Genomic DNA, 23604 nt, shown 5'->3' with positions numbered 1-23604 from the left:
TAAATCCAACCCTTAAAAAAAACCGGGCAAAAAAGCGCTAATAGGTGACTAACAAATAAACTGACTTTAAAGCCTACCTGACATTTACAGTCCATCATTGTCAATAACAAGGAACAGTCTGGCAATACTGGACAATTTTTAAGGATAGAAACATTTCCATCTTTCTTGCTATTAGAAATACCAGTAAAGGACTAAACCTTAAGCATGCTTCTTACTTGTTTAGGAAAGCTTCAAGAGTTTTGCTCCTGTATTTTGGGGGCCTAGACACCCATCCTCCTTCGCCTTCATCAGTATCTGTGTCATCATCGTCACTAGACATGTGCTCTTTACTTAACTTTGCGAAGGCACGGGACTCAGTCTCATCCTTGACATGAGCTTTTCTTCTCTCATATTTCTATGAGATAAAGAAAAATTTGCTTTTTAGTACTTTTCAACTGACTTTCATTGCATCATTCAAAATGTATCATTTAAGTTATTTTAATGCATATTAACTGTATACTTACTCGTTCTTTTCGAAGATTTTTCTTATTTTTCAATTTTATTTCATCCGTTATTTTTCCAAGGGCAGTCCTCCGTAAGTGCTCATGATACTTTTTGGCAGTTCCTGAACAAAACAAAAAAGGCTTTAATTTCAAAATTGCGTGATTGGGGCCTGATTATCTGTTATGGACAATAAATCTTGGTTGCAGTGGTGTCCTCTAGTTTTAAATTGCTTATATAGTAAACTTACGTTGTACAGCAGCTTTACCAAATCCACCTCGGTGGCCTTGGCGGCAAAGTTCATCAACAATCAGCTGAGTTACCTTTGTGTTGTGAGGGCTGGTGACCCTGACAGGGAGAAAATATACAAAATATTTGGGCCTCTGTATCTCGGTGAATTAGTGCCTTTACTTATTCACTCTTAGACTTGGGTTAAATGTATGGGTCCAAGTCTACATATGAGAAAAAGTGCTCATGGGTCTTCAAGCCTGCCTTAGGCCCCGTCCACACTGCGTCGGAGAAATTTGAAAACGCAGCTTCATTTCACGGTTAAGCCTACCGTCCACACTAATCCGGAGACGAAGACGGAGCTTTCCGAAAACGCTCTTCAAACTGAAGGAATTTGGCCTTGCGTTTTAGTGTGGACAGAGAACATTTTAAAAACGGAGCTTTTCGAAAACGATGACTTCACGATAATCTTGTGATTAATCCTAACCCTCAAGGATGCACTCAAGCGTTTTTGTCGCCGTTGATTGTTGCGTTTTCAAATTTCTCCGGCGGAATGTGAACGGTGAACATTTGATGCGCTTTCAGAGTAAAAAGTCCGTTTTCAAATCAAATTAGATTATATCAGTCCCACAAAAAATAATTACCCTGAAACCTGCATGATAAATTTTAATTACCAGTTGATTTCCGTTGCACAATTTTGATTTGACTTCTTTCCTTATTTCGGGTTTTCTAGCCCTTAAATTTCTTTCGAACATTGCCGATCGACTTAGAATACTTTCAAAATCCCCAAAAATCTGATGTTCAATTTGTAAAATCCCCGCCAGTTGTAGCAAAGTTGGCAGCGCGCGAAAACCAGGAAAATTGGTGAACATGGCCTTTGGTCAACAGCTTCCTTCCTCTGAACGCGCGGGGAAATGGCGCAGAGGTACAGCAGTTACAGTGTTCGTCTTAGTATTATACGATCTGAACGCTAGGCAAATAACAGGAACCTACATGTATGGTACTTTTGAGCTTTCCGTCAACTACATGCTGAAAGTGTCTCGAACTAGTTCAGCTTGCCAGATCTAATTGCACGTCATGAGAACGCGATCTAGTTTTAATTGTTTAGAGTCGTTTCTCCCTACCATTAACCTAAAACTCTCTTCATAATTCGTCCTCAGTGATAAGAGAGAAATCAGATGTCTCGATGCGCAAATGATTATTTAGCGGGAATAACTCTCACTCAAGAAAGCTTGCCATGAGTGATTCTTCTGCCGGGACCTAAAAAAGTCCCGAGAACTCACCGGGTCCAAATATTTTCGCGCGCACAAGTTAACTGAAACTTTCGGAAACGGGCCCCTATTGTTATACAAAATACTTAGGCGGCAAGCTTAAAGTCCTTCCTCAAATAGGAAAGATGGCGGCAAAACGTTGCCAACAAAATCACAGAGTTCCGCGTGTAGCTTTGTCTTCGCGCTGACATTACGTGAATCATATACAATTTCATGCGAGTTGGAAATAGATATACATGCACTAGGTCGTTATCAGAATTTAAATTCTAAACAAGTGCACAGTTTAATTTTTACTTACGATTCCCTTCCTCTGTATTGCCTTGCGGGGTCTCTACTATTGTGGAGCTTGTGAACCTCTTCCTATTACACAAATTTGAATACTGCCGCAATTAGTGCAACATTATAAACTTCCATTTTCACGGTAAAGCAAGTAACTCACGTCACAAACAGGTTGTGTTCAGCCTCTCATGAAAACTCCAAAAACTAAATGAAATCTAAGTGACCTAAATTGAGCGGTACCAAGACAAAAGCTTGTAAGCTTTAATCACACTTACATGAAAATTACTCACCTCGATCAACAGAACGACTGAAAAGCCAGAGCAAGCAGCTTCCCTTAAGCTTTTAAAATTAAAAAGTTAACCAGCGACTGACATGTATTCATTTAGCTTAACTGAGATTTTGAACGATATCATGTAACTGATGTAAATGAGAAAATTACCATCAGGGTGTAGTCTTCAATGAGAAAAATATACATCGTTGTTCGATCGTTTCAAAATGACGCCAACTTAGCAGAGGGAATCAGGTACCACAACAGCAATCCAAGGTTTTTCAGTCAAAATTTTTAAACTCACCTGAACAAGAAGAGACGATTTTGTTCTCTTTCTCTTTTTCCCTCGTCCATCATAATCACTCTCGGTTCCATCTACGGGATGGGAAGAAAGCTTTTCTACCTTGCCGTCTAGGATTTTTACTTTTTCGGCCAGTTCTTCAACACGCTCGTTTGAGCTTCGCACGGTCTGAAGCAGTTCCTCAATCGACCTCTGGCAGGCAGCAAGGCCAGTGATCAACTGCTGCGCTGTTTCTCGTGAGGATAGGGGCGTAGATCCGCTGGATCGGACAGAAGATGACGACCGACCAACTGAACTTACTCGCGAACTCGAACCGCTAGAAGGGGATGGAGTCCGTGATATTGAATAAAAATTGCTTGGTGCACTACCGCGACTTTGTGCGCTGGAATTCCGATCCATGTTTTTGAAATCAGATGAATAACACTATTTGAACCGCAGAAGAATTTGCATAAGTCGAGAAACAGTCTGAATCAGCGAACCTCGTGAACTGAAAATTCCCGCCACAAAGAACCAACAAATAACCACGAAGCGGCTGCGTGAGCTTCGCAACCAAGCCTTTTTTCAACGAGTTAGCATAGTTTTCCAGTCACGTTGGTGGAGGAAATGAATTCTGTTTTACCTGCAAATGAGAAAATTGTGTATAGTTCGAAGAGGAAGAAGAAAAGATTTTGTGATCACTGCGATCGTCTGGTCTCGATCAGGACGTTTAATGCCCACAAGCGAAGGAAGACCGTCGATAATGCAAAAATTGGTAAGTCAGTGTGACTTTGAATGGTTGTTGTTTGCTTTTGTTTGGTCGGCTTTTCAAACTGCCTGTCGATGTAACTGTGTCTAATTTTATTTTTGATCTTAGATTACACAGATGAATTGCTTAGCCAAGATCTTCGAATTCACTCAGATTCAAGCGACCTGGATCTTGACTTTGATTTATCAAGCGATGAATGTTCTGAAGTTGCAAAATTTACCGCTGAAAGTCCGGAACTTCAAGGTATATATTCATATATCTATTTACACCAAACTTTAATGTTATTCACCTTCAGAATAAACCTTCTTTGAAAGCAAAGTTTGGGTGAGATTGAAGTTTTGAGGGCTTGAAGTTAATTGGCTTATAAGGTACAGTTTTGTATTGCAGATGTTAGCCCGCTCCAGGATGGGGCTAAATTTAATTGCAAAACACCACTTTTTACATATCACAATTCAGCTATGCGACTAGACCTAGGGGACACAAAAATGCAGTTTGTTTATTCATTGTTTGTGACCTATAGGCCTCACTTTTAAGCTGAAATATAAGATGCTGTTTTACAAATCATTGTAATTCCTCCAAGACAAAATTTTCCTTGGACTAATGTTACGATTTTGTGTTCACGAGTTAACTTTTTGGCATTGACATGTACATGTAAGGTAACAGATATATGAATAGTTGGGATTGTAATGCATATGGTGTTGCAAGTGTCACAATAGAGAATCATGCAACTTCTTTTTTGAGTGAAAAAGAAGTTAGTTATTTTTATGAGCAAAAACGCACTTGTTTTTTTTTTTTTGCTGGTGACTAAACCTGTGCTCTCACTCTCTTTTGAAGTGACCTATATTTCTCTTTAACCAACAGATACACATGTTTCTGGAAGTGACGACAGTAATGGGTTGTCAAGTGCTGAGTCATCCGACAGTTTACATGTAAGCCAGATGTTTTAATTGTCTGACTAATACATCAGTAAATATCATCTAGCCTGTTATAAGCCTTTGCTGCTCAGTGGGTGGAGCATGTACAAAATAAAGAGCTGCACTGAAATTAATTTTCAGCTTAATTCTATTTTAAAGGAATTTGAACTGTATTTGTAATTAAATATTTGTATTGTATTTGTATTTGTAATTTTTTTTTTCTCCACTTGACAACATGAAGACAATATTTTTAACAAATTGGTATTGTCTTTGAAAAGCCTCTTTGGGGAAAGTCAATAATGGATGTATGTATGTATTTTCCCTCATTCCATGTTTATTACTATAATCCTTAAATGAAGGAAAATGCAAATCATACTACATGTAGTGAAAATCAGTTTGACCTGAAATTCATTGCAATACTCAACCTTCCCATTATGCATAGGTCACATTGATAGTGTTGGCCACTGTACATGTATTTTCAATGGCATAGTATAAAATAGTTATGCAATGCTTTCTTGAAGTAATATTACCATGGAATATTCCACTTGTAACTTGTATACTTCTCTAAAGCATTGCATGACTAGAATGTATTTTGAGCTTTTCCTCTGATGAAGAAGGGGTATTTAATGGCATTATGTTAATTTCACGGTAAAAGAAACAGAATGCTGTTGAGTGGGTATTTTTTCTTTTAATATTGGTTGAAAGTTACACATTTACCCTTTTTTCTTTTTAGGGAGAGACTGATGATGAGGCTGAATTGCAGTTTAAAAACCTACTGTCATCATCCGAGGATGATGATATTACCACTGATAAGAGTAACACTACGCAGAGTAATAATTTATCAGTTTTGAGCAACACATCTATCAGTCTTATAATTATTTTTGTCATGACGTGGAAAGTAATGCACAACTTGTCAGATGCTGCAGTGAATGTTCTGTTCTGTTTTCTGAAAAGACTACTGGATCTAATGGCTAGAATAATTCATTGCAAGGCTCTAAAACAAATGTCAAACCTACTTCCCCAATCCCTCTATATGATTAGGAAGCATTTGGGAATCAATCGAGATGATATTGAGAAATTCATTGTTTGTCCAAAATGTTCTTCATGTTACAAACCTGAGGACTGTGTATGAACTCTGTCAAATGGACGGAAGAAGGGTGAACGTTGCAGCTTTGTGGAATTTCCCCATCATCCACATAGAAGCCAAAGAAGGTCATGTGGAGCAGCACTTTTCAAAGCTGTACACTCCAAACATGGAGAACTGATTTTAAAAGCAAAAAGAGTGTTTTGCTACCGTTCTGTCAAGAAAACCCTGCAAGAATTCCTAAATCGTCCTGGATTTTCTGAGAAATGTGAGCAATACAAAAAGTGTCCTTGAGATCCTAACTTCCTAGGAGACATTTATGATGGAAGAGTCTGGAAGAATTTCAAGAGTGCAGAAGGAAAGCCCTTCTTTGATGCCCCCAATACATTTGGATGCATGTTGAATCTTGATTGGTTTCAACCATACAAGGATTCTGTTTATAGTGTTGGGGTGATCTATTTAAGTTTCCTAAACTTGCCACCACAGGAAAGAAATAAAGAGGAAAATGTAGCAGTGGTGGGAATCATTCCAGGTCCTCAGGAACCAAGTCGAAATGTAAATTCATTCCAGGACCCTTTGGTGGAAGAATTGTTAGACTTTTGGGATGGTGTTTGGTTGGACTGCCCCTCAACAGGACCCAGATTTTGTTGGCTTGCTGTTCTTTGTGTTACCTGTGACATTCCAGCATCTCGCAAACTTTGTGGTTTTCTGGGCTTTTCAGCAAGAAAAGGCTGTAACAAGTGCAAGAAAGAGTTTCCAAGGTCATCATTTGGGGAGAAACAAGATTTCTCTGGGTTTGATCGAGACAGTTGGGATTTACGCACCAACATTGATCATAGAGAGCAGGTCTGGAGAGTTCACAACTCAGTAACCTCAAAGAAAGGCCGTGAAAAGAAGGAAAGTGTGAATGGAGTGCGATTTTCATCTTTGATTCACCTTCCATATTTTGACTTCATTGCATGTGTCGTCATTGATCCCATGCATAACTTGATGCTGGGTACTACAAAGAAAATGCTTAAGATTTGGAGAGAATTGAACTTGCTGGATGAACAGGACTTCAAAGTGCTTCAAAAAAGGATTAACAAATTGGAAGTGCCTTCCAGTATCGGGCGAATTCCATCGAAGATTGCGTCAGGCTTTAAAGGTTTTACTGCTGATCAATTTAAGAACTGGGCAGTGGTTTTTTCATCCTTTGCTTTAAAGGACATACTACCAGACAGACATTTACAATGCTGGAAATTATTTGTGAAAGCATGCTGTATACTGTGTTCAACAGTTATATCCACTTCGCAAGTGAAATTGCTGATGACCTTCTTCTCAAGTTTTGCAGAAGTGTTGAAGATTTGTATGGTTCTTCTAAAATCACACCCAACATGCATCTTCATTGCCATTTATGTGAATGTATCCTTGATTTTGGTCCTGTTTATGGATTCTGGTGCTTCTCATTTGAGCGCTTCAATGGTATTTTGGGTGCTTTACATGTAAACAACCATCAGATTGAGGTACAATTGATGAGGAAATTTATTGGGCGGCAACAAGTGAGGGGCATGTCATGGCCAAGAGAATTTGATGGATTTAAAGACATGTTAGCATCTGCAGATAAAGGCTCATTGGCACAGACAAAGAAGAATCCTTTGACTCCAACTGAATATAGAGAAAGTATGAAACTCAAAGCTGACACTGGAACTGACCTGTTCCATTTGTCATTTGTTGACAAATGCTCCATTCAAGTGTTATCTCCTATCAAGGAAGTTTACATGAGTGATGACGAAGTTGAAGCCTTGACAACAATGTACACTTTCCTACACAAGGAAGACACTATTGTTTATGTTCCCAAATTGTCATGTCAATTTTCACAGTTACTACTTTATGACCAGAAACTTGACTCCTGGTATTCAAGAAGTGAACGGTCAGCCTGTATACTTGCGCGATGGTATGGTGCAAATGGTTTGGATACAGCTTCAGTGGATCTGCGGCCAGGTGAGTTTGTACATGTGGTTCAAATGTAGTTATGATTTTAAATTTTTCAAACTAGTTTGATTTGTTTATTCTTTTGTTCTAATTTTTTTGCCATGACTTAAAGACCTGTAGAAAAAAAAAAAAAAAAAGTTTGAAATCATTTTGGCCTGAACTTGATTTGTGAGAACAGTGAGGTGCGATAAGGGGTCATACTTTACCCTATTTTCTAAATTAAATGCTAGGCTCCAGATAAATGCTGGTTTTAGTTGAGAAAATACAGTGTATTTATTCCTGTGGACTTAAAAAAAATGCAGAATGTACATGTCCTTGTCAGAAATATTTTGGCTCTCCAAAGAATTATTAATGGAGACAACAGTGATATAATGTAGAGGAATACTTTTTCTTTTCCCCTTGAATCTGTCTTGTGGCAATTTTTTTTACTTCCCTTTTATAGTTGCTGCAATAAATATTAAGTTTGCCCTTCAGTGTCGTAAGATTTTCAATCAAAGCAGACTTGTTTATCTCCTTTTATGGGCTTCTGTGTTTGAATCTGTATAGTAAATACTTTATTGACAAACAAGCAAAAGGAGAACCAAACCCAACAAACACCTGCTTAAAAAATGGTTGAGCATACCCTTTGCTGTTATTACCTTGGTATATTTAGATGCAGAGGACAATAATAGTAAATACTTTCAGTGTTTGCAACTTAACAGTCTTGCTATTTATCACATTACAAAGCAATACTCTACATGTATATAAGAAGTAAGATTCACTAGATCTTAGTGAATCTAAGTTCTTAAGCTTTTTGTACAGAACATAGAAGATTACTACATGTATGTTTATAGCACTCATCCTCTCTACTATTTCCTCTTTCCTCTTTACAGGGATTGTCCAATACTTCTTCAAGCACTCTATAACTATCCATTCCCCAACCGGTGAAAATGTGAACCTACCTTACACACTGGCTTGTGTTCATTGGTACAAAGTTCACCCTCATGCAAGGTTTTACTTTGGTTTACCAATTCAAGCATGCCTGCCATCATTTGAAGTTGAGTCAGTGGCAGCTTTTATTCCAGTAATGAGGATTGATAGTATATGTGGTGTAGCTGAGTTGAGCTACAACTTAGGCACTGCTAATGGTAAAGAGAAAATTGTTGTGGCTGTCCCTCTTGACCTTAAGTTACATGTATGAATATTCAAGGCAATTATGACTTTTAAAACTAATTTAAAGCAATTAGAACAATTGAAACTGAACTTATATTGTTTGGGCAGTGTAATGCTCTGCAAAGGGTGATCAGAAATATGTAAGATGCTCTGAAAGACTTGTGAGGTTAAGTAATGTTACTTAACCAGACAGTACACAAGACTGTTTTGTCTCTAACCTTAGTATCCAAATATGCTTATTTTCTGAAAGCTGATGATGTTGCCATTTGGCTTTGGCATTCTCTTTTGTCTGGCTATAATTGAAGAAACCATGCTTTCATTTGTAAATATATAGTTTTTTTCCCTACACATACATGGTCAGTGAAAATTGGTTTTCAGTCAGTAGATATTCTTGGATTTTTTTTTTTATTCCAGTGGGTGGCAGCAGGTGTCTGCTTTAGATATTGTAAAAAGAAGTTTGAAACACCCGGTTTTCACCCAACTAGGAGTCTACTGTAATTGTTGGAGTCATTGTTTTTTTTCTGTCAGTTAAACTGTTCAACACAAGTTTATATAAGTTAGCTTACCCCCTGAGGTCAAGTGAGTGGCCCTATATATTTTCATCAGTGGTGGTTTGCACTGTAATTCTTAGCAATACAGTTAGCAAATAAATGAAATTTTACTTTAGTAAACAACTGTATGGTGATGGTAGTGACCTCTAGCGGGATAGTGCAACTTTTTGCCTTTATTCTTGTGTGGGTTTTTTTGGCAAGATTCTTAGCTTTGGACTATAGATTATTTTCACCAAACTTAAATCATAGATTGTATCAACTGATTGGACTGTGTCAAATGACCAGACTGACTACAGTCATTACTCAACTGCCTCAAACAATCACAATGTCTCAAATGATCAAAGAGGTTCACTGATACTGACTCTCTAAAATGACCAAAGTGCTTCCAATGATCCAAATGGGTAAGATGAGCTGACTTGCTAAAATTACTAAAATGACCAAACTGGTTAAAATTCCCCAACTGCCTCAATTGTCCAAACCTGTTCAATTGACCCAATTGCCTCAAATGACCAAACTGGTTCAAATAACACAACTACTGCAAATGACCAAACCAGCTCTGTTGACCCAATTGCCTCAAATTCCCAATGACCAAACCAGTTCAAATGATGCAACTGCCTCAATTGGCCAAACCGGCTCAAATGACCCAACTTACTGAAATGACCCAACTGGCTGAAAAGACCAACAGCCTCAAATGGCACAGCTGCCTCAAATGACACAGCTGCCTCAAATGGCACAGCTACCTTAAATGGCACAGCTGCCTCAAATGGCATAGCTGCCTCAAATGACCCAACTCACTGAAATGACCAAGCTCATTTAGATGACAAAATTGGTTCAAATTGACCCAACTGCCTCAAATGGCCCAATTCTATAAATGACTAAACCAGTTCAAATGATGCAATTTTCTCCAATGACCAGTCAGGCCCAAATGAGTAAACTGGTTACAATGATCCAATTGTTTCAAATGACCCAACTTGCTGAAATGGCACAGCTGCCTCAAATGACCCAACTGGCTGAAATGACCAAACTCACTTAAATGCAAAAATTGGTTCAAATGACCAAACTGCCTTAAATGACCCAATTGGATCAAATGACCAAACCCTAAAATGATGCAACTGTCTCAAATGGTCAAACATGCTCAAATGACTTAACTGGCTGAAATGACAAAATTGGTTCAAATGACCCAACTGCCTCAAATGGCCCAATTGTATGAAATGACTAAACCGCTTCAAATGATGCAACTGTCTCAAATGGCCCAACTGGCTTAAATGAGTAAACCGGTTCAAATGATGCAATTGTTTGAAATTACCCAACTACCTCAAATGACACCAACTGGCTGAAATGGCCAACTGCCTCAAATGGCACAGCTGCCTCAAATGACCCAACCAGCTCAAATGAGTAAACTGGTTCAAATGATGCAATTGTTTGAAATTACCCAACTGCCTCAAATGACCCCAACTGGCTGAAATGACCAACTGCCTTAAGAGGCACAGCTGCCTCAAATGGCTCAGCTGCCTCAAATATAATGAACCAACAGGCTCAAATGAGTAACCAGTTTAAATGATCCAATTAATTCAAATGACTCGACCACCTAAAATGACCCAACTTGCTAAAATGGCACAAGTGGTCGAAATGACTAGCTGCCTTCAATGGCACAGCTGCCTCAAATGACCCAACTGGCTGAAATAATCAAACTCACTCAAATGACGTAATTGGTTCAAATGACCCAACTGCCTCAAATGACCCAATTGGATCAAATAACTCAATCAGTTCAAATGATGCAACTCTCTAATATTGCCAACCAGCTCAAGTGAGTAAATCAGTTCAAATGATCCAATTGTTTCAACTAACTAGCAACTAGCTGAAATGACCCAACTGGCTGAAATTACCAACTGCTTCAAATGGCACAGCTACCTCAAATGACTCAATTGACTGAAATGACAAAACTCACTCAAATAACAAAAATTGTTTCAAATGACCCAACTACCTCAAATGGCCAAACAGGCTGAAATGACCCAACTGGTGAAAATGGCACAGTGTTGTCTAAAACTGCCAAACTAGCCCAACTGACCAAACCCATTCAAATTAAACTCGCCAAATCAATATAATATAACTTACTGATAACGATAAACTTTACATGATCCCTCCCCCCATAAGGCTCTGTAACAATCTTACGATCCCCCTCTTTGGCAGTCAATTTTCTACACTTCCGGTCTCTCTTTGTACTCTGTTGGCCACAACAAATCCTGCTTAAAAAAACATGGGATTGCCCCAAAATCGGGTAAAAACAACGGGAACTCTTTACGCACAACTCTCATAACTCTTAGGGCTTCTTCATATTCACCTGTGCACGATATCAAGAATCAAGATGACTTCTTAAGGCAGGGTGAACAACTACACACATACTGTATTATGAAAGTATCCAAAGTAAACTGTATGATAATAAAATGAAACACGATTGTGTTGTTTTTCTAGGATTTGAGCTAATTGGTCATATCACCAAGACATTATACGCTGAAGAAATAAGCCTTGGATTGAGATGCCTTCAAGATGAAAAATGCCAGTCTTACAACAGCAAGTCCGATGTTAGTGATGCAAAGAAGGAATGTCAACTGAGTAACCTAACTAAAAAATCAAGTTCCGGAAAACTTGAGGCGTAACCCACGTTCTACTTATTAAGGAAGAGATACTGTTGAGTAAGGTGCTTAACCTTAGGAACAAGTCATATTTTTATCGCCTGGGTAGAAGGGGAGAAGAGGGGGAAGGAAAGGTCACAGCATTTTGGTTTTCACAATAAATCGAGTCAGTCAATTTTCAAATCAATTTTCAATTTAGGTCCAATCTTTAAGGTCTGTCAGCGACGACTGATCCCTTTCCGTTCCCTTTGAAAACCAGGATACCCCCCCCACCCCGATAAGACCCTCCTACCCCTCCCACCCCCTTTTTCTAAGCGAAAAATGGTGACCTATTCCATACTTCTCCTCAGCGCTTTTCAGAGAATATAAAGTTTATGATCTCTTGCCTTTCCTTATAACTTTTCCATTCTCTTAAATTGGGATTGAGGGATGCTATGGATCCTACAAATATTTCCAAAATCAAAAGCTATCTAATGATCACGCGAAAGGAACTACATTTGGAATAAGACCTATGTGGGCTGTTTTGTTTCTAAGTTTGATCCTCTCCTCGTTCCAAATGATTATTCTTCCCTCTTCTGATGTAGAAAAACGAGGCTGGGATTCTGCTCATCCGGCCTTCTCCAGTAAGGAAATTCTGGACTCTGGACACTCCAAAGGAGACGGGGAGTATTAGATCGACCCCGAGAAGAGTGGAAACCCTTTGAGGGTCTATTGTGACTTGTCAAGATATGGTGGTAAGTGAATAAGTCTTTTTTCAGAGACACCAGGACTTAAACCGGAGTATGTTTGACTTGGAGCACTTTCTATTGGAACATTCTGGTCTTGGTTATTCGTGCTTTCTCTACAAAGATCCTTGTTATGTTTTTTAATCGAAACTGTAAAAAATTCTCCAACGCAATTGGTTATCACCAGCCGGCCGATTTGAGCACAACAAGACAGTATACGCGTCATACTTGTAATTGGACAGTGTAATAGGTCAGTTAAAGGGACAGTTAACACGTCATGCCTGTATGAGGGGACAGAACGCGTCATGTGCGCGCGCTGTTGTCTCGCATTTCGCCGAGTAAACTGTTGTTTTTGGTTTTTCTGAAAACTTATAACCAATGTCTAGTTTCTTCCCAAATTTTGTCATAGTTTTGATTAATTGGTAACAGGCCTTCTTGTTGTCCAATTCTGTCTGAAATCATACTCGTGATTAACAAATCGGACTCCCGCTTTGCGGTCCTACGATTTTGTTAATCACTCGTATGGTTACAGTCCAAATGAGACTCCACTCGGTCCTGTTACCATTATTAATATGTCCAAAATATTATTTTGAATGAGATGCCAGTGGTCTCAGTTACTGGTGCAAATCACCAGCTCAGTGCCCAGATTGTCCAATAATCAAGAGATTTTCTTGTAGCTGTCATTGTGTTATTAAGGGTAGCAAACAAAGTTTGTCTTTTTTCGTTGTTGCTCGATTGAAGTATGTTGTATAATACTTTCTTCACAGCTTGAAGGAGGATGTGAGTTAGCCATCATGTGTGATATCATTTACGCTGGAAACAAAGCTAAGTTTGGTCAACCAGAGATTTTGCTTGGAACTATTCCAGGTATGGCACACATAAATTACCCACAGAAACAACTTTATCAGTTTGCACAATAAGAAAATATAATATATTCCACTGACTTCCACTGATTAAAATATCAGAGAGCAGAAATAAGCTGCAGGATAGCAGATGAAGAAAATGAAAATGATGTCTTCTCCTTTCCAAGATTTTATTTTATACTTCTTAATAGCATTAGTCATTAGCCCTTTACACCCGAACATCAGTCTGCAAGTTCTCCATACTTTTCTCCATACGTTTCCTAATGTGCTGACAAAGAGAATTTGTTTAACAATCAAGAGCTTGTTTGATTGATGATCATTTCCTTTATTCTCATGACCTTAATGTGTGATTCAGGGGTGATATTGTAAGGAGAAACTAGATGCTAATCACTCTTTGGGGTCAAAGATTTAAACTTTAAACTTTAAACTTAAGCTCTAACTTAAAAAAAAGTGATGTAATTTGGCGAAGTAAAGACTCGTAACCAGGAAAGATCATAGGAGTAAGATGGCTTTTTATTAAATGGAAATTTTTTTTATTCTAGACTCTCTTATATTGCTGCTTTTAAATTCTTTAACCCTTTAACTCCCATGAGTGACCAAGACAGAATTTCTCTTTACACTATTAATACAAAATTAACCAGATAAGTGGTGAGAGTAAAGAAAAATTTCAATTTGGGGATAATTAGTTGACCCAATATTAAATTTCTGAAACTAAAATTATAAGAGTTGTATGGTTTACAATAAGTAAAACTACAAATTTGATCTGGGAATTAAAGGGTTAACTGTGTCAAGTTTAAATTTAAGTTTGTGCTTAAAGTTGCAACTAACTCGAAGATTGCTTTCATTTTTTTAGGTGCTGGTGGTACACAGCGACTTCCAAGAGCTGTTGGGAAGTCTCTGGCTATGGAAATGATACTCACAGGAGATCCTATTTCAGCAGAAGATGCACAGAAATCAGGTCCATGTTCCTTTCAATTTAGCTCCTATTTTTGACCAGTTGTTCATCATTACCTCTTTACCTTACAAAATTGATCAACATGCAACTTCTCCCTGTAATAAACATACATCATCCAGCAAACGGGTAATGAGAATATTTAAACTTCTCAGTTCAAATTTGTTATTGATCTAACGTCAAATTCTCGTAACTTATTAAAAAGGAAATGTGTAGCAGCTAGAGGGGAGAATTAACAATCAGATCTTGGGGGTTAAAGGGTCAAGGAGGAAGGTACTTAGCATCGTAAGTCTTCCCGGTGGCACAAGGAAATTCTCACACAAATTATTGAGAAATGTGTACAGTACTTCCACATCATCAAGGACTGCAACGGAGACGCACTGTTTTATGCTAAACACTTGTGTAAGCCTGCAAAATTTGAGTTAAAGGCGTAGATTTTTCCCTTCTGTTTGTTAGCATTTCCGCGAAGGAACCGTTCACTTCCGAAGATGTCCGCCCACTTCCGAAGACGTTTTTTAGAGTTTACGTAAACTTGTATGTCTTCAGTACTGTCCTCTCTTATTAAAAGCTCTCGGCAAAAGTTATTTGCGCCAACCTTTCTCTTCGTTTTGATTCAAGTACATTTGCTCTATATACTTTTTTCAAAAAGTCGCAGTTAAGGCCGTGTTACCTCAAGTTGTTCAGTTAGGTTTAAGGGTTAATAAAAGTATGAACTTGGGGCATGCACTCCTGTGATAAAACTGCATAAAATTATAAGAATTATTGGCGTCGGCTTTGTCAGGTGGGGCATTGCGCACTCATTCTCGAGATTTTTCTTCTCTTAGATCTAAATTCAAATTGCAGACTTAAAAACTTTCATTTTTTGTTAGGCCTGGTTAATAAAGTCTTCCCCGCAGAAGAGCTCGTAGATGAAGCTATCAAGACAGCTGCAAAAATATCATCCTTGTCGAAGATTGCCGTACAGATCGCCAAAGAAGCTGTCAACACAGGTGTTGCCCTGGCAGTTGTAACCGTCCGATTGACTGTTTCCTGTCATGAGTTATACCTCGATTATTCGAAAGATTTTATGTCAACTGCAGTCGGTGTTGATCTTGTCCATAGCTAGACGTTTCTTGTTGGTTTACCAGTCAACTTCAAAACAGTTACCTATCCTATTTGACTTTTCTACTGCGAAACTATCTTTTTTCTGGTGACCGAAATAGCCCAAAACATCATGACGTACTTCCATTCACAAGAGTCAAACTGATTGTTTCTAAGTCATCATCTTAATTGAAGCAAACTGAGAAAATGACTTAGATTTTTGCACAAGTTAAGCAGAGAAGAACTTGATCTCGCTTAGGGTTTTGTTGCCTCGGGATATAAATCATCATGACTGACCTGCATGAGTCTAAAAGTGTAACAGTTTACAAGAAATGCATGCAAGAACAGTTTATGGTCGTTGCATTCCCTTTGAAAGTTCCGTAGATGGTTGAATTTCCCAAATGTATTTTTGTTTAGGCTACGAGATGTCACTAGCAGAAGGACTGCATTTTGAGAAAAGAATGTTTCACTCAACATTTTCAACAGTAAGTTCATGTTGATCGGCGTTTACACTTGAAAGAAGACGCCAATTGCAATACAAAGTGGTAAACCCACTTAACCATTTCTTGAAAACATATCACCTACTCTCTCTGATCTAGAGCAATCCACTGAATACTTCATGTCTTCTGCGCAACCGAAGAAAGTTTGGATTAAAATATTAAAATGTTCTTATGTTCCCGCGAAAAGCGTAGCTCCATCTTTCTGCATGTAAACTACACACAACCCACAATTCCTCTATTCGCTCTGACGAAAGGCTAACGCTAGGAACGTCAGCTTTAGAAACTCTCTATGGTGGCCATTTTTGCATTATCAACGCTTTTGATGTAAATAATATTTGTGATACCCCACCCGCCGCAACACTACAGTTTCTCTAGAAACTTACCCCGTCTGTTCGGTTGTTACCATGGTGATGAATAACAGTGTAATGAATTTGTAAGGACTTGCGATGAAACTTTCCCGAAGGAAAAATTTCTCCTTTTCTTTAATTTCGCAGGACGATCGAAAGGAAGGGATGACAGCTTTTGTCGAAAAACGAAAAGCCGAATTTATGGACAATTAGTATCTGTTATTTTTCGAAAAGTCGTAGCTTGCGAGAACTTTGGATTGTTTTGTGGGAGTGTTAGGGCAGGTGAAAGAATGATGAAAGCTTACATAAAATTGTGTGAAGGGCAATGAAAACACTCAGCATGAATTTTCACCAAAAAAAAACTTAACTGGCGAAATTGATAGAAAAAATAAAATAAATAAAGTAAAGTCATAGTCATTTTTCGTTCGTGCGCTCATCTGTTGAACGGATACCCTGGGGTATACATTGGGACGGGGGCGAGTATAGATTTAAGTTCTGCACAGTTCGATATTTTAATTAAGACTCGAGTCACGAAAACTAAATGACGCCCAAGATGACGGCTCTTCAGTAAACTTTCTGGAAAATTAATCCAAGACAAACCAAGGTTTCGACTTATTTCCTCTCTGTTCACTTTCCTTTCGTTTTGAATCAAATTCTTGGAAGAAAAGGATTTTATCTGCTGTAAGGCACCTTGTTTAAATTGCCTTAAGGGTCAATGTCTATATGATAATTTTTTTTTTCTTTTTCGGTACCGGAGGTTTCTCAGCTAGCCTCGACCTTTTGTGCAGGGCATAATTTCATGGTTTTCGTGAATTTTTTTGCGAAGTGCAAACTAAGCGTACTATTCCACTTTCCCTGGAATGTTTGTATTCACGCTTGACGCACGTGATTCGACCAACTAGCCAATCATGTTTAGATCCTTGAACTTAACGTTGAGGTTGACGTAGTCAATTTCCTTAGCACTGATTCAACCTTTAATTAAGATAGCAGTTGTAAAAATTTAATCGTTATGTACCTCTCAACTTAAAGGGGTTTCTGATTGGAGGAGAACAAGTCGCTGTGAATCAAAATACACCAACTTTCTAGGGTGAACAAGAAGCCCCTTGGTAAACAACAACTTGAACTTTCGACTATTACGGGATAAGGTCGTGCACCGTGAAACTGCAGCAAATGTGAGTGCCAGCCTGTGTAAAAAAAATAATATTTTAGCAGTCATTTTCGAGTTGGGAGGTATGACAAAACACTTTTAAAAATTAAAATCAAAGTGACTGGCCCCACGGGAAACAGTGAGAATTTCTTTCCTTTGACCCGCAATGAAAACAAAACTCATTGTTTCCCCTACAGTCAGTTAGTCGCTTAATTTATCAACATTGCCAGGTGTCTGTATTAGAATTGTCTGGAAGCGAGAGTAAACAATATTAGCAGGGTATTAGCTAGAGTGCAAAAGATGAGAAAATAATTGGAGCATCGAAAGAAATGTTTCTTAGCATATTGGCTTCGGTTAACAGATTTAACTAACACGGGTGCAAAACATGAACACACAAAAACATGTATGGTACAACAGATATACCAACACATTGTGAGTCATAAATGTACGAGTTAGAACGTGAGAAGGAATCCTGTCAGTTTCATCACTGAAGAAAACTTTTAACCTTGAAATTACATCCTGTAGTTCTTTCAGTTTTCATTAGGCGAATTTAGCTTTGTTTGATGGGAAAAAGTTGCTCTGTATCCTGAATGCGACTAATTGAGAAAAGAAATCCGGCTAATAAAAACAATCCGAGTAATCTAGGTTTGTTTCTAATTAAATGCCCCCAAGCTTTACTCAAATGTAAAGAAACGCTAACCCCAAGTCGTGATTAGTACTTCGTGCAAAGTTGACTGATGCACAATTTATGTATGGGTTCTTAAGCTGTTTCTATTTTTTTCTTTTAATCATTGTCTCAAGTTTCATTAAAATTGTATAAAAAGTTGAAAAAAGAGCTTTTCGATACAAAAATACGAGAGGAGTGGAAGGAAACTGAAGGTAAGAATATACTGGTTTCAAGAAGATTGCTCTCTAACTTTGATAACAACATAAATCTTGAATAGTCAGCCACTTCGATAAATACGTTTGAGTGAGAAGTATATATACAAAAGACCTTTACTACCGCATAAACGTGAGAAGAAAAGTCGAGGAAAAGTAAGAAACAGAAGGTAAGTTTGATTGAGAAACTCGATGTGTTTACTTACTATCGGGTGAGTAACTTGTGCAAGGAGTAACCAAGTCATTCAATTTGGAGAAAATTGGTTAATTTAAACTTCAGAAGAAGACTGCGCTCTAACTTTGATAACAACATAAATCTTGAATAGTCAGCCACTTCGACAAATACGTTTGAGTGAGAAGTATATATACAAAAGACCTTTACTACTGCATAAACGTGAGAAGAAAAGTCGAGGAAATGTAAGAATAGGAAGGTGAGTGTGAGTGAGAAACTCGATGTATTTACTTACTATCGGGTGAGTAACTTGTGCAAGCCAGCGGACAAGAATTAATCTTTAACAGGAAACATTCCTTTGTATGACTTGGTAGTTTAAAATAGCGCTCGTATTCTTTCGCTGAGTCAGACAAAGTGTAATTAGCAAAACCCTAAATTCACAATCAAAACTATTTGTTGTATCTAAGAAGGGAGAAGGGCAACATTTGTCATTTGTTTTTCTTTCTTTCTCAAATTACAGGATGACAGGACATCTAGTTGGTTTCCATTTCTGTCCCGTTCTGTTGAGCGGTGTTGCTTTGTTTCTTGTGGCTTTCAGTTCGTCTTTACACACTGGTTTTAGCAGGGACGTGGTTTTCGTGAGAGTTGAAGGTAACACGTGAATGTGTTATAGCTCCCAACTCAGTGATATTTTTTTCCGACGGGATGTGAATGTTTCAACTGCCATGAGCGAAAACTGGGATCGGATGACACAGATTTTGGCTGTGTCAATATAAACTTTACATGATCCGTCCCCCCCTAAATAAGGCTCTGTGACATTCTTGCAATCCTGTAGTAAATTTCCATTCTTCCCCCTTTATACTTTGTTGGCCACAGCAGTTCGCCCTAGAAAAAAAAATATAAGATCGCCTCAAAATCGGGTGAAAACAACGGGAACTTTCAACGCGCAACTCTCATATTTCTCAGGGCTTCTTCAATTTTACCTTTGTACGATATCAAGAATCAAGATGACTTCTTAAGACAGGGTAATTTACTACACACAAACTGTATTATTAAAGTATCCAAAATAAATTAAGTGATGAGAACATGAAACACCATTGTGTTGTTTTTCAAGGATTTGAGCTAATTGGTCACATCACCAAGACATTATATACTGACGAAATAAGCTGTGGATTGAGATGCCTTCAAGATGAAAACTGCCAATCTTACAACAGCAAATCCCACGTTAATGATGCAAAGAAGGAATGTCAACTGAGTAATCAAACCAAAAAATCAAGACCGGAAAACCTGAGGCGTAACCCACGTTCTACTTATTATCATGGAAGAGGTACTGTTGAGTAAGGTGCTAAACATTATGGAAAAGTTAGTGGAGGTGGGAGGGAGGGTATGAAAGGTCGGAGTAGTTTGGTTGTCACAATAAAGTTCTCTTGATCCTTCCATGACGTTCCTAACTATTCTATCGATCTTTCTCATTGGCAGTCAATTTTCTTTAGTCCCACCTTTAAACTCTGTTAGCGACGACTGATCCCTTCTCCATTCCCTTTGAAAACAATGATATTCCCCCCTAAGACCCTGCCACCCCTCCCACCCCCTCTTTCCAAGTCAAAAATGGTGACCTCTTTCTTACTTCTGATTAGCGCTTTTCAGAGCTCTGTCATGTCACGTGTACATCCACGTATAATCTTTCCCGAGGGAATATGAAGTTAAAAATCTCTTGCTTTTCCTTATAATGATAGGTTTTTCATTTTCTTAGTTTAAATTTAAATTTCCAAAATCAAGAGCTATCTAATAATTACACGAAAGGAACTACTTATGGAATAAGACCTCTGTGGCGTGTTTTGTTTCTTAGTTTGATCCTCTTTTCGTTCCAAATTATTATTCTTCTCTTTTCCTATGCAGATAAACGAGGTTGGGATTCTGCTCATCCGGCCTTCTCCTGTAAAGAAATTCTGGACTCTGGACATTCCAAAGGAGACGGGGAGTATTGGATCGACCCAGAGAAGAGTGGAAACCCTTTGAAGGTCTATTGTGACATGTCAAGATCTGGTGGTAAGAGAACGAATTGGTTTCTTAAGACACGAGGACTTCAACAATAGTATATCTGACTTGGTAGAGTTGTTATTGGAACGTTATGCTCTTGGCTATTCTTGCTTTCTCTACCAAGATCCTTATTATGTTTTGAATCAAAACTACAGCAGAATTCTCGAAAGTGATTGGTTATCATCAGCCGGCCGATTTGAACACTAATAGGACAGTTAACGCGTCATGTCTGTGTGAGTGGACAGAACGCGTCATGTGCGCGCTGTTGTCTCGCATTTCGCCGAGTAAACTGTTGTTTTTCGTTTTTATGGAAACGTATAACCGATGTCTAGTTTCTTTGTCAAATGTTGTCATAGTTTTGACTAATTGGTAACAGGCCTTCTTGTCGTCCAATTCTGTTCATAATGATACGAGTGACTAACAAATCGGACCCCCGCTTTGCGGTCATACGATTCTGTAAATCACTCGTATGATTACAGACCCAATTGGACTCCACTCGGTCCTGTTACCATTTAATATGTCCAAAATTCTAGTTACATGGATGTCACCAGATCATTTAGGTTTGTTTTATTTTAGGAGGTTGGCTTCTGGTGTCAAATGTTGAGTTCGGAAGTCCCTCTCCTAAGGTGTCAATTGAGACATCATACCGTGGAATAGGTAAGTCACACATGGTTCTGCAAAAAAGTGCCATGAAAGAGCTCAGAAGACACTTGTCCTTTACTCAGCTGAGATTCCACTGCCATAAGAAACAGGGACGCACATTCCACGTGGTCACAGCTTCCAACAGCTCAGGCGAAGCTGTGGTCCGGTACTTCAGCGGTCAGACAGATGAGCAACCGGACGCCTGTGGTTCGTTTGTGAGATTGACGTTGGATGACAATTCCCAGTTAGCTGGCATTTGCAAAGAATGGGGTCGACTAGTAAGTGGAGAGGTCCGGGTTGGAAAGTGGGGACATGGTGAAGATCAAAACAGGCTATACTGGTATCCCGTCATGAGAAAAAACAAGTATCACCTTAGGGTCCAACTGCATAACGTTGACGACCTCAAAAAAATGGAATGTGATGATGGCACCGGTCACAATAATGACACAAACGGCGATTTCTGGAAAGTCTTTGTTCGTTAGTTGCGTTTATCTGTACACCAAGCAACCCTTGACTGTGCGAATAACAGTAACAAACGAATAAAGCAAAATAAAGACAGATGCACCGTTACACTTATCAGGTTATAAGTATTTTTTTTCTTTCCATTTCGGGGCAAGGGAAAGCAATCCTCATTGTTAACCGTGGGGCCAGTTATTTTAATTTTTATTTTTGAAAATATTTTCTGATACATCCCAAACCGAATATAACTGCCAAAAATCTCTTTTTGTACGTAGGCTGGCACACACATTTGCCGCGGTCTCACGGTGAACAACCTTATCGCGCGAGAGTCGAAAGTTAAAGTTGTTGTCTCCTCGGGGACTTAGTGAATTTTGTTCACCTTAGAAAGAAAGAGTATTTTTATTCACGGCGCGTGACATATTCAACCATCCAATCAAAAAACCTATTTGAGTTGAGAGATACATAACGATTAAATTTTCACAACTGCTTCCTTCTAAATAAAACGAACTAGTGACCACGTCAACCTCAATGTTAAGTTAAAGGACTCTAAACATGATTGGCTAGTTGATCGGATCGCGAGCGTCGCGCGTGAATACTAAAAAATTCTAGAGGAAGAGGAAAGTACACTTTGCAGTTGGAAAAAAGTTCACTACTGACACAAGAAAATTTCAATGACCTGTTTGATATGGCGGGAAGCCACTGAGAAAAACCATGCTTAGCAAGAGAGGTCGAAGCTAGCTGGGAAATCTCCCGGACGATAAAAAAATAATCATCCAGATATTGACCTTCAACCTCTCAGGGACTGGGGAAGGGTTTTATTCCACTTTTTAGACATGACACGAGTTTTTATACTGTAACCAATCACAATCAAAGAAATTTCAATTTTCAATGATTGAGAGGTTTATATCAAACATAATAACCGGGCATTATATATATATATATTTTTTTTTTATCGTGTTCAGAGCTTCACACAAGTCAAGAACTATATTACGCTTTTAGCACCCATAAGCTACTTTTCCTTCGGGTTTTCAGTCGACTCAAATCTCGACATCAGCGACGTCATGTGCCCTTTGCAAGAAAACGTTGCCGTTGTGGCGGACCAGGGCAGGTTATGTAAGGGCTCTTTTCACCAATTAGGGGGCTAAAATAATCGTCATTCCATACAGAGGGGGTTGTCCTACTATATCGAAGGTCTCTGTGTCAGGAAGTCCACTGAACTCACACGATCAACAACCTCGCTAAGAGGACCAATGGTATCTATGTTCTCTCAGTAATACAATGCCGATGCCTCGCGTGCAGATTTGCTCGATTGTTCGTGACAAAATACTGTAAACGAATAATAGCTATGACTCATGTTTGTTGTATTTAGCTAATTGTTGAGAAAGGATTGTCCGTTAATTTTTCCAGTTTTTAATTTCATCCTTACCGGCCTTACGCCTAACCATGGTAAAAATTCTCCATTTTACCACCTCAAGATAAAATAAAAATCTGAAACAAAAGGAATGATAAAAATACAGATAAAATGCATCATTTTACGCGACAGCGCACTTACAGTCTAGACAGTCAGAACTATGGCTAGGAAACGTGATGAAGTGATTCATTGCTTTAAGACGACGAATCTACAACTAAAGGGCGCCTAAAAACTTAAAAAAAATTTTATAGCTAAAAACTACACGGTTATAAATGGTTTATAGTGAAAACTGCTGTACTTTAAATGGAGAATTCTTACCATGGTTACGTGTGGCTATGGTAAGAATTCTCCATTTTACTCCCTCAAGATAAAATAAGAATTTGAAACAAAAGGAATGACAAAAATAAAGTTAAATTCCTCATTATGCGCAACAGCACATTTAAAGTCTAGGCAGTCAGAATCATAGCTAGGAAACGTAATTAAGTAATTCATTGTTTTCAGACGACGAAA

General features: G+C 38.5%; 5 protein-coding genes across 5 annotated transcripts in view; 4 read left to right on the top strand and 1 right to left on the bottom strand.

Moving 5' to 3' along the window:
• LOC149039158 (uncharacterized) overlaps positions 1–3369 on the bottom strand; it is a 4181-nt gene extending 812 nt beyond the window's left edge. The window contains exons 1-5 of the mRNA XM_089183664.1: positions 2831–3369; positions 2278–2339; positions 731–828; positions 504–604; positions 216–394 (exon numbers count right to left, since the gene is read on the bottom strand). Of these exons, the coding sequence (XP_089039790.1) occupies positions 216–394; positions 504–604; positions 731–828; positions 2278–2339; positions 2831–3226 (836 nt within the window). The 5' untranslated portion in view covers positions 3227–3369. The remainder of the gene's footprint in view (positions 1–215; positions 395–503; positions 605–730; positions 829–2277; positions 2340–2830) is intronic.
• LOC149039157 (uncharacterized) lies at positions 3298–4656 on the top strand. The gene is made up of 3 exons (XM_089183663.1): positions 3298–3578; positions 3681–3815; positions 4434–4656. The coding sequence occupies exons 1-3, from the start codon at positions 3431–3433 to the stop codon at positions 4517–4519; spliced, it is 369 nt and encodes a 122-aa protein (XP_089039789.1). The 5' UTR covers positions 3298–3430; the 3' UTR covers positions 4520–4656.
• Positions 4657–4785: 129 nt separating this feature from the next.
• Positions 4786–6652, top strand: LOC149039156 (uncharacterized). The gene is made up of 4 exons (XM_089185770.1): positions 4786–4791; positions 5220–5316; positions 5881–6567; positions 6624–6652. The coding sequence occupies exons 1-4, from the start codon at positions 4786–4788 to the stop codon at positions 6650–6652; spliced, it is 819 nt and encodes a 272-aa protein (XP_089041896.1).
• Positions 5220–9034, top strand: LOC149039155 (uncharacterized). The gene is made up of 2 exons (XM_089183661.1): positions 5220–7550; positions 8414–9034. Exons 1-2 carry the CDS (start codon positions 6800–6802, stop codon positions 8719–8721), a joined length of 1059 nt encoding a protein of 352 aa, XP_089039787.1. The 5' UTR covers positions 5220–6799; the 3' UTR covers positions 8722–9034.
• A 580-nt stretch (positions 9035–9614) lies between these two features.
• LOC149039154 (enoyl-CoA hydratase, mitochondrial-like) lies at positions 9615–16557 on the top strand. The gene is made up of 7 exons (XM_089185769.1): positions 9615–9645; positions 11717–11826; positions 13370–13469; positions 14319–14423; positions 15287–15406; positions 15915–15982; positions 16492–16557. Exons 1-7 carry the CDS (start codon positions 9615–9617, stop codon positions 16555–16557), a joined length of 600 nt encoding a protein of 199 aa, XP_089041895.1.
• The last annotated feature ends 7047 nt before the right edge of the window (positions 16558–23604 follow it).

Source organism: Pocillopora damicornis, chromosome 10, assembly GCF_964200805.1.
Source record: "Pocillopora damicornis chromosome 10, jaPocDami1.2, whole genome shotgun sequence".
Lineage (NCBI taxonomy): Eukaryota > Metazoa > Cnidaria > Anthozoa > Scleractinia > Pocilloporidae > Pocillopora > Pocillopora damicornis.
Note: the sequence above shows the minus strand (reverse complement) of the source record. Positions and strands in the feature narration are given on the sequence as shown.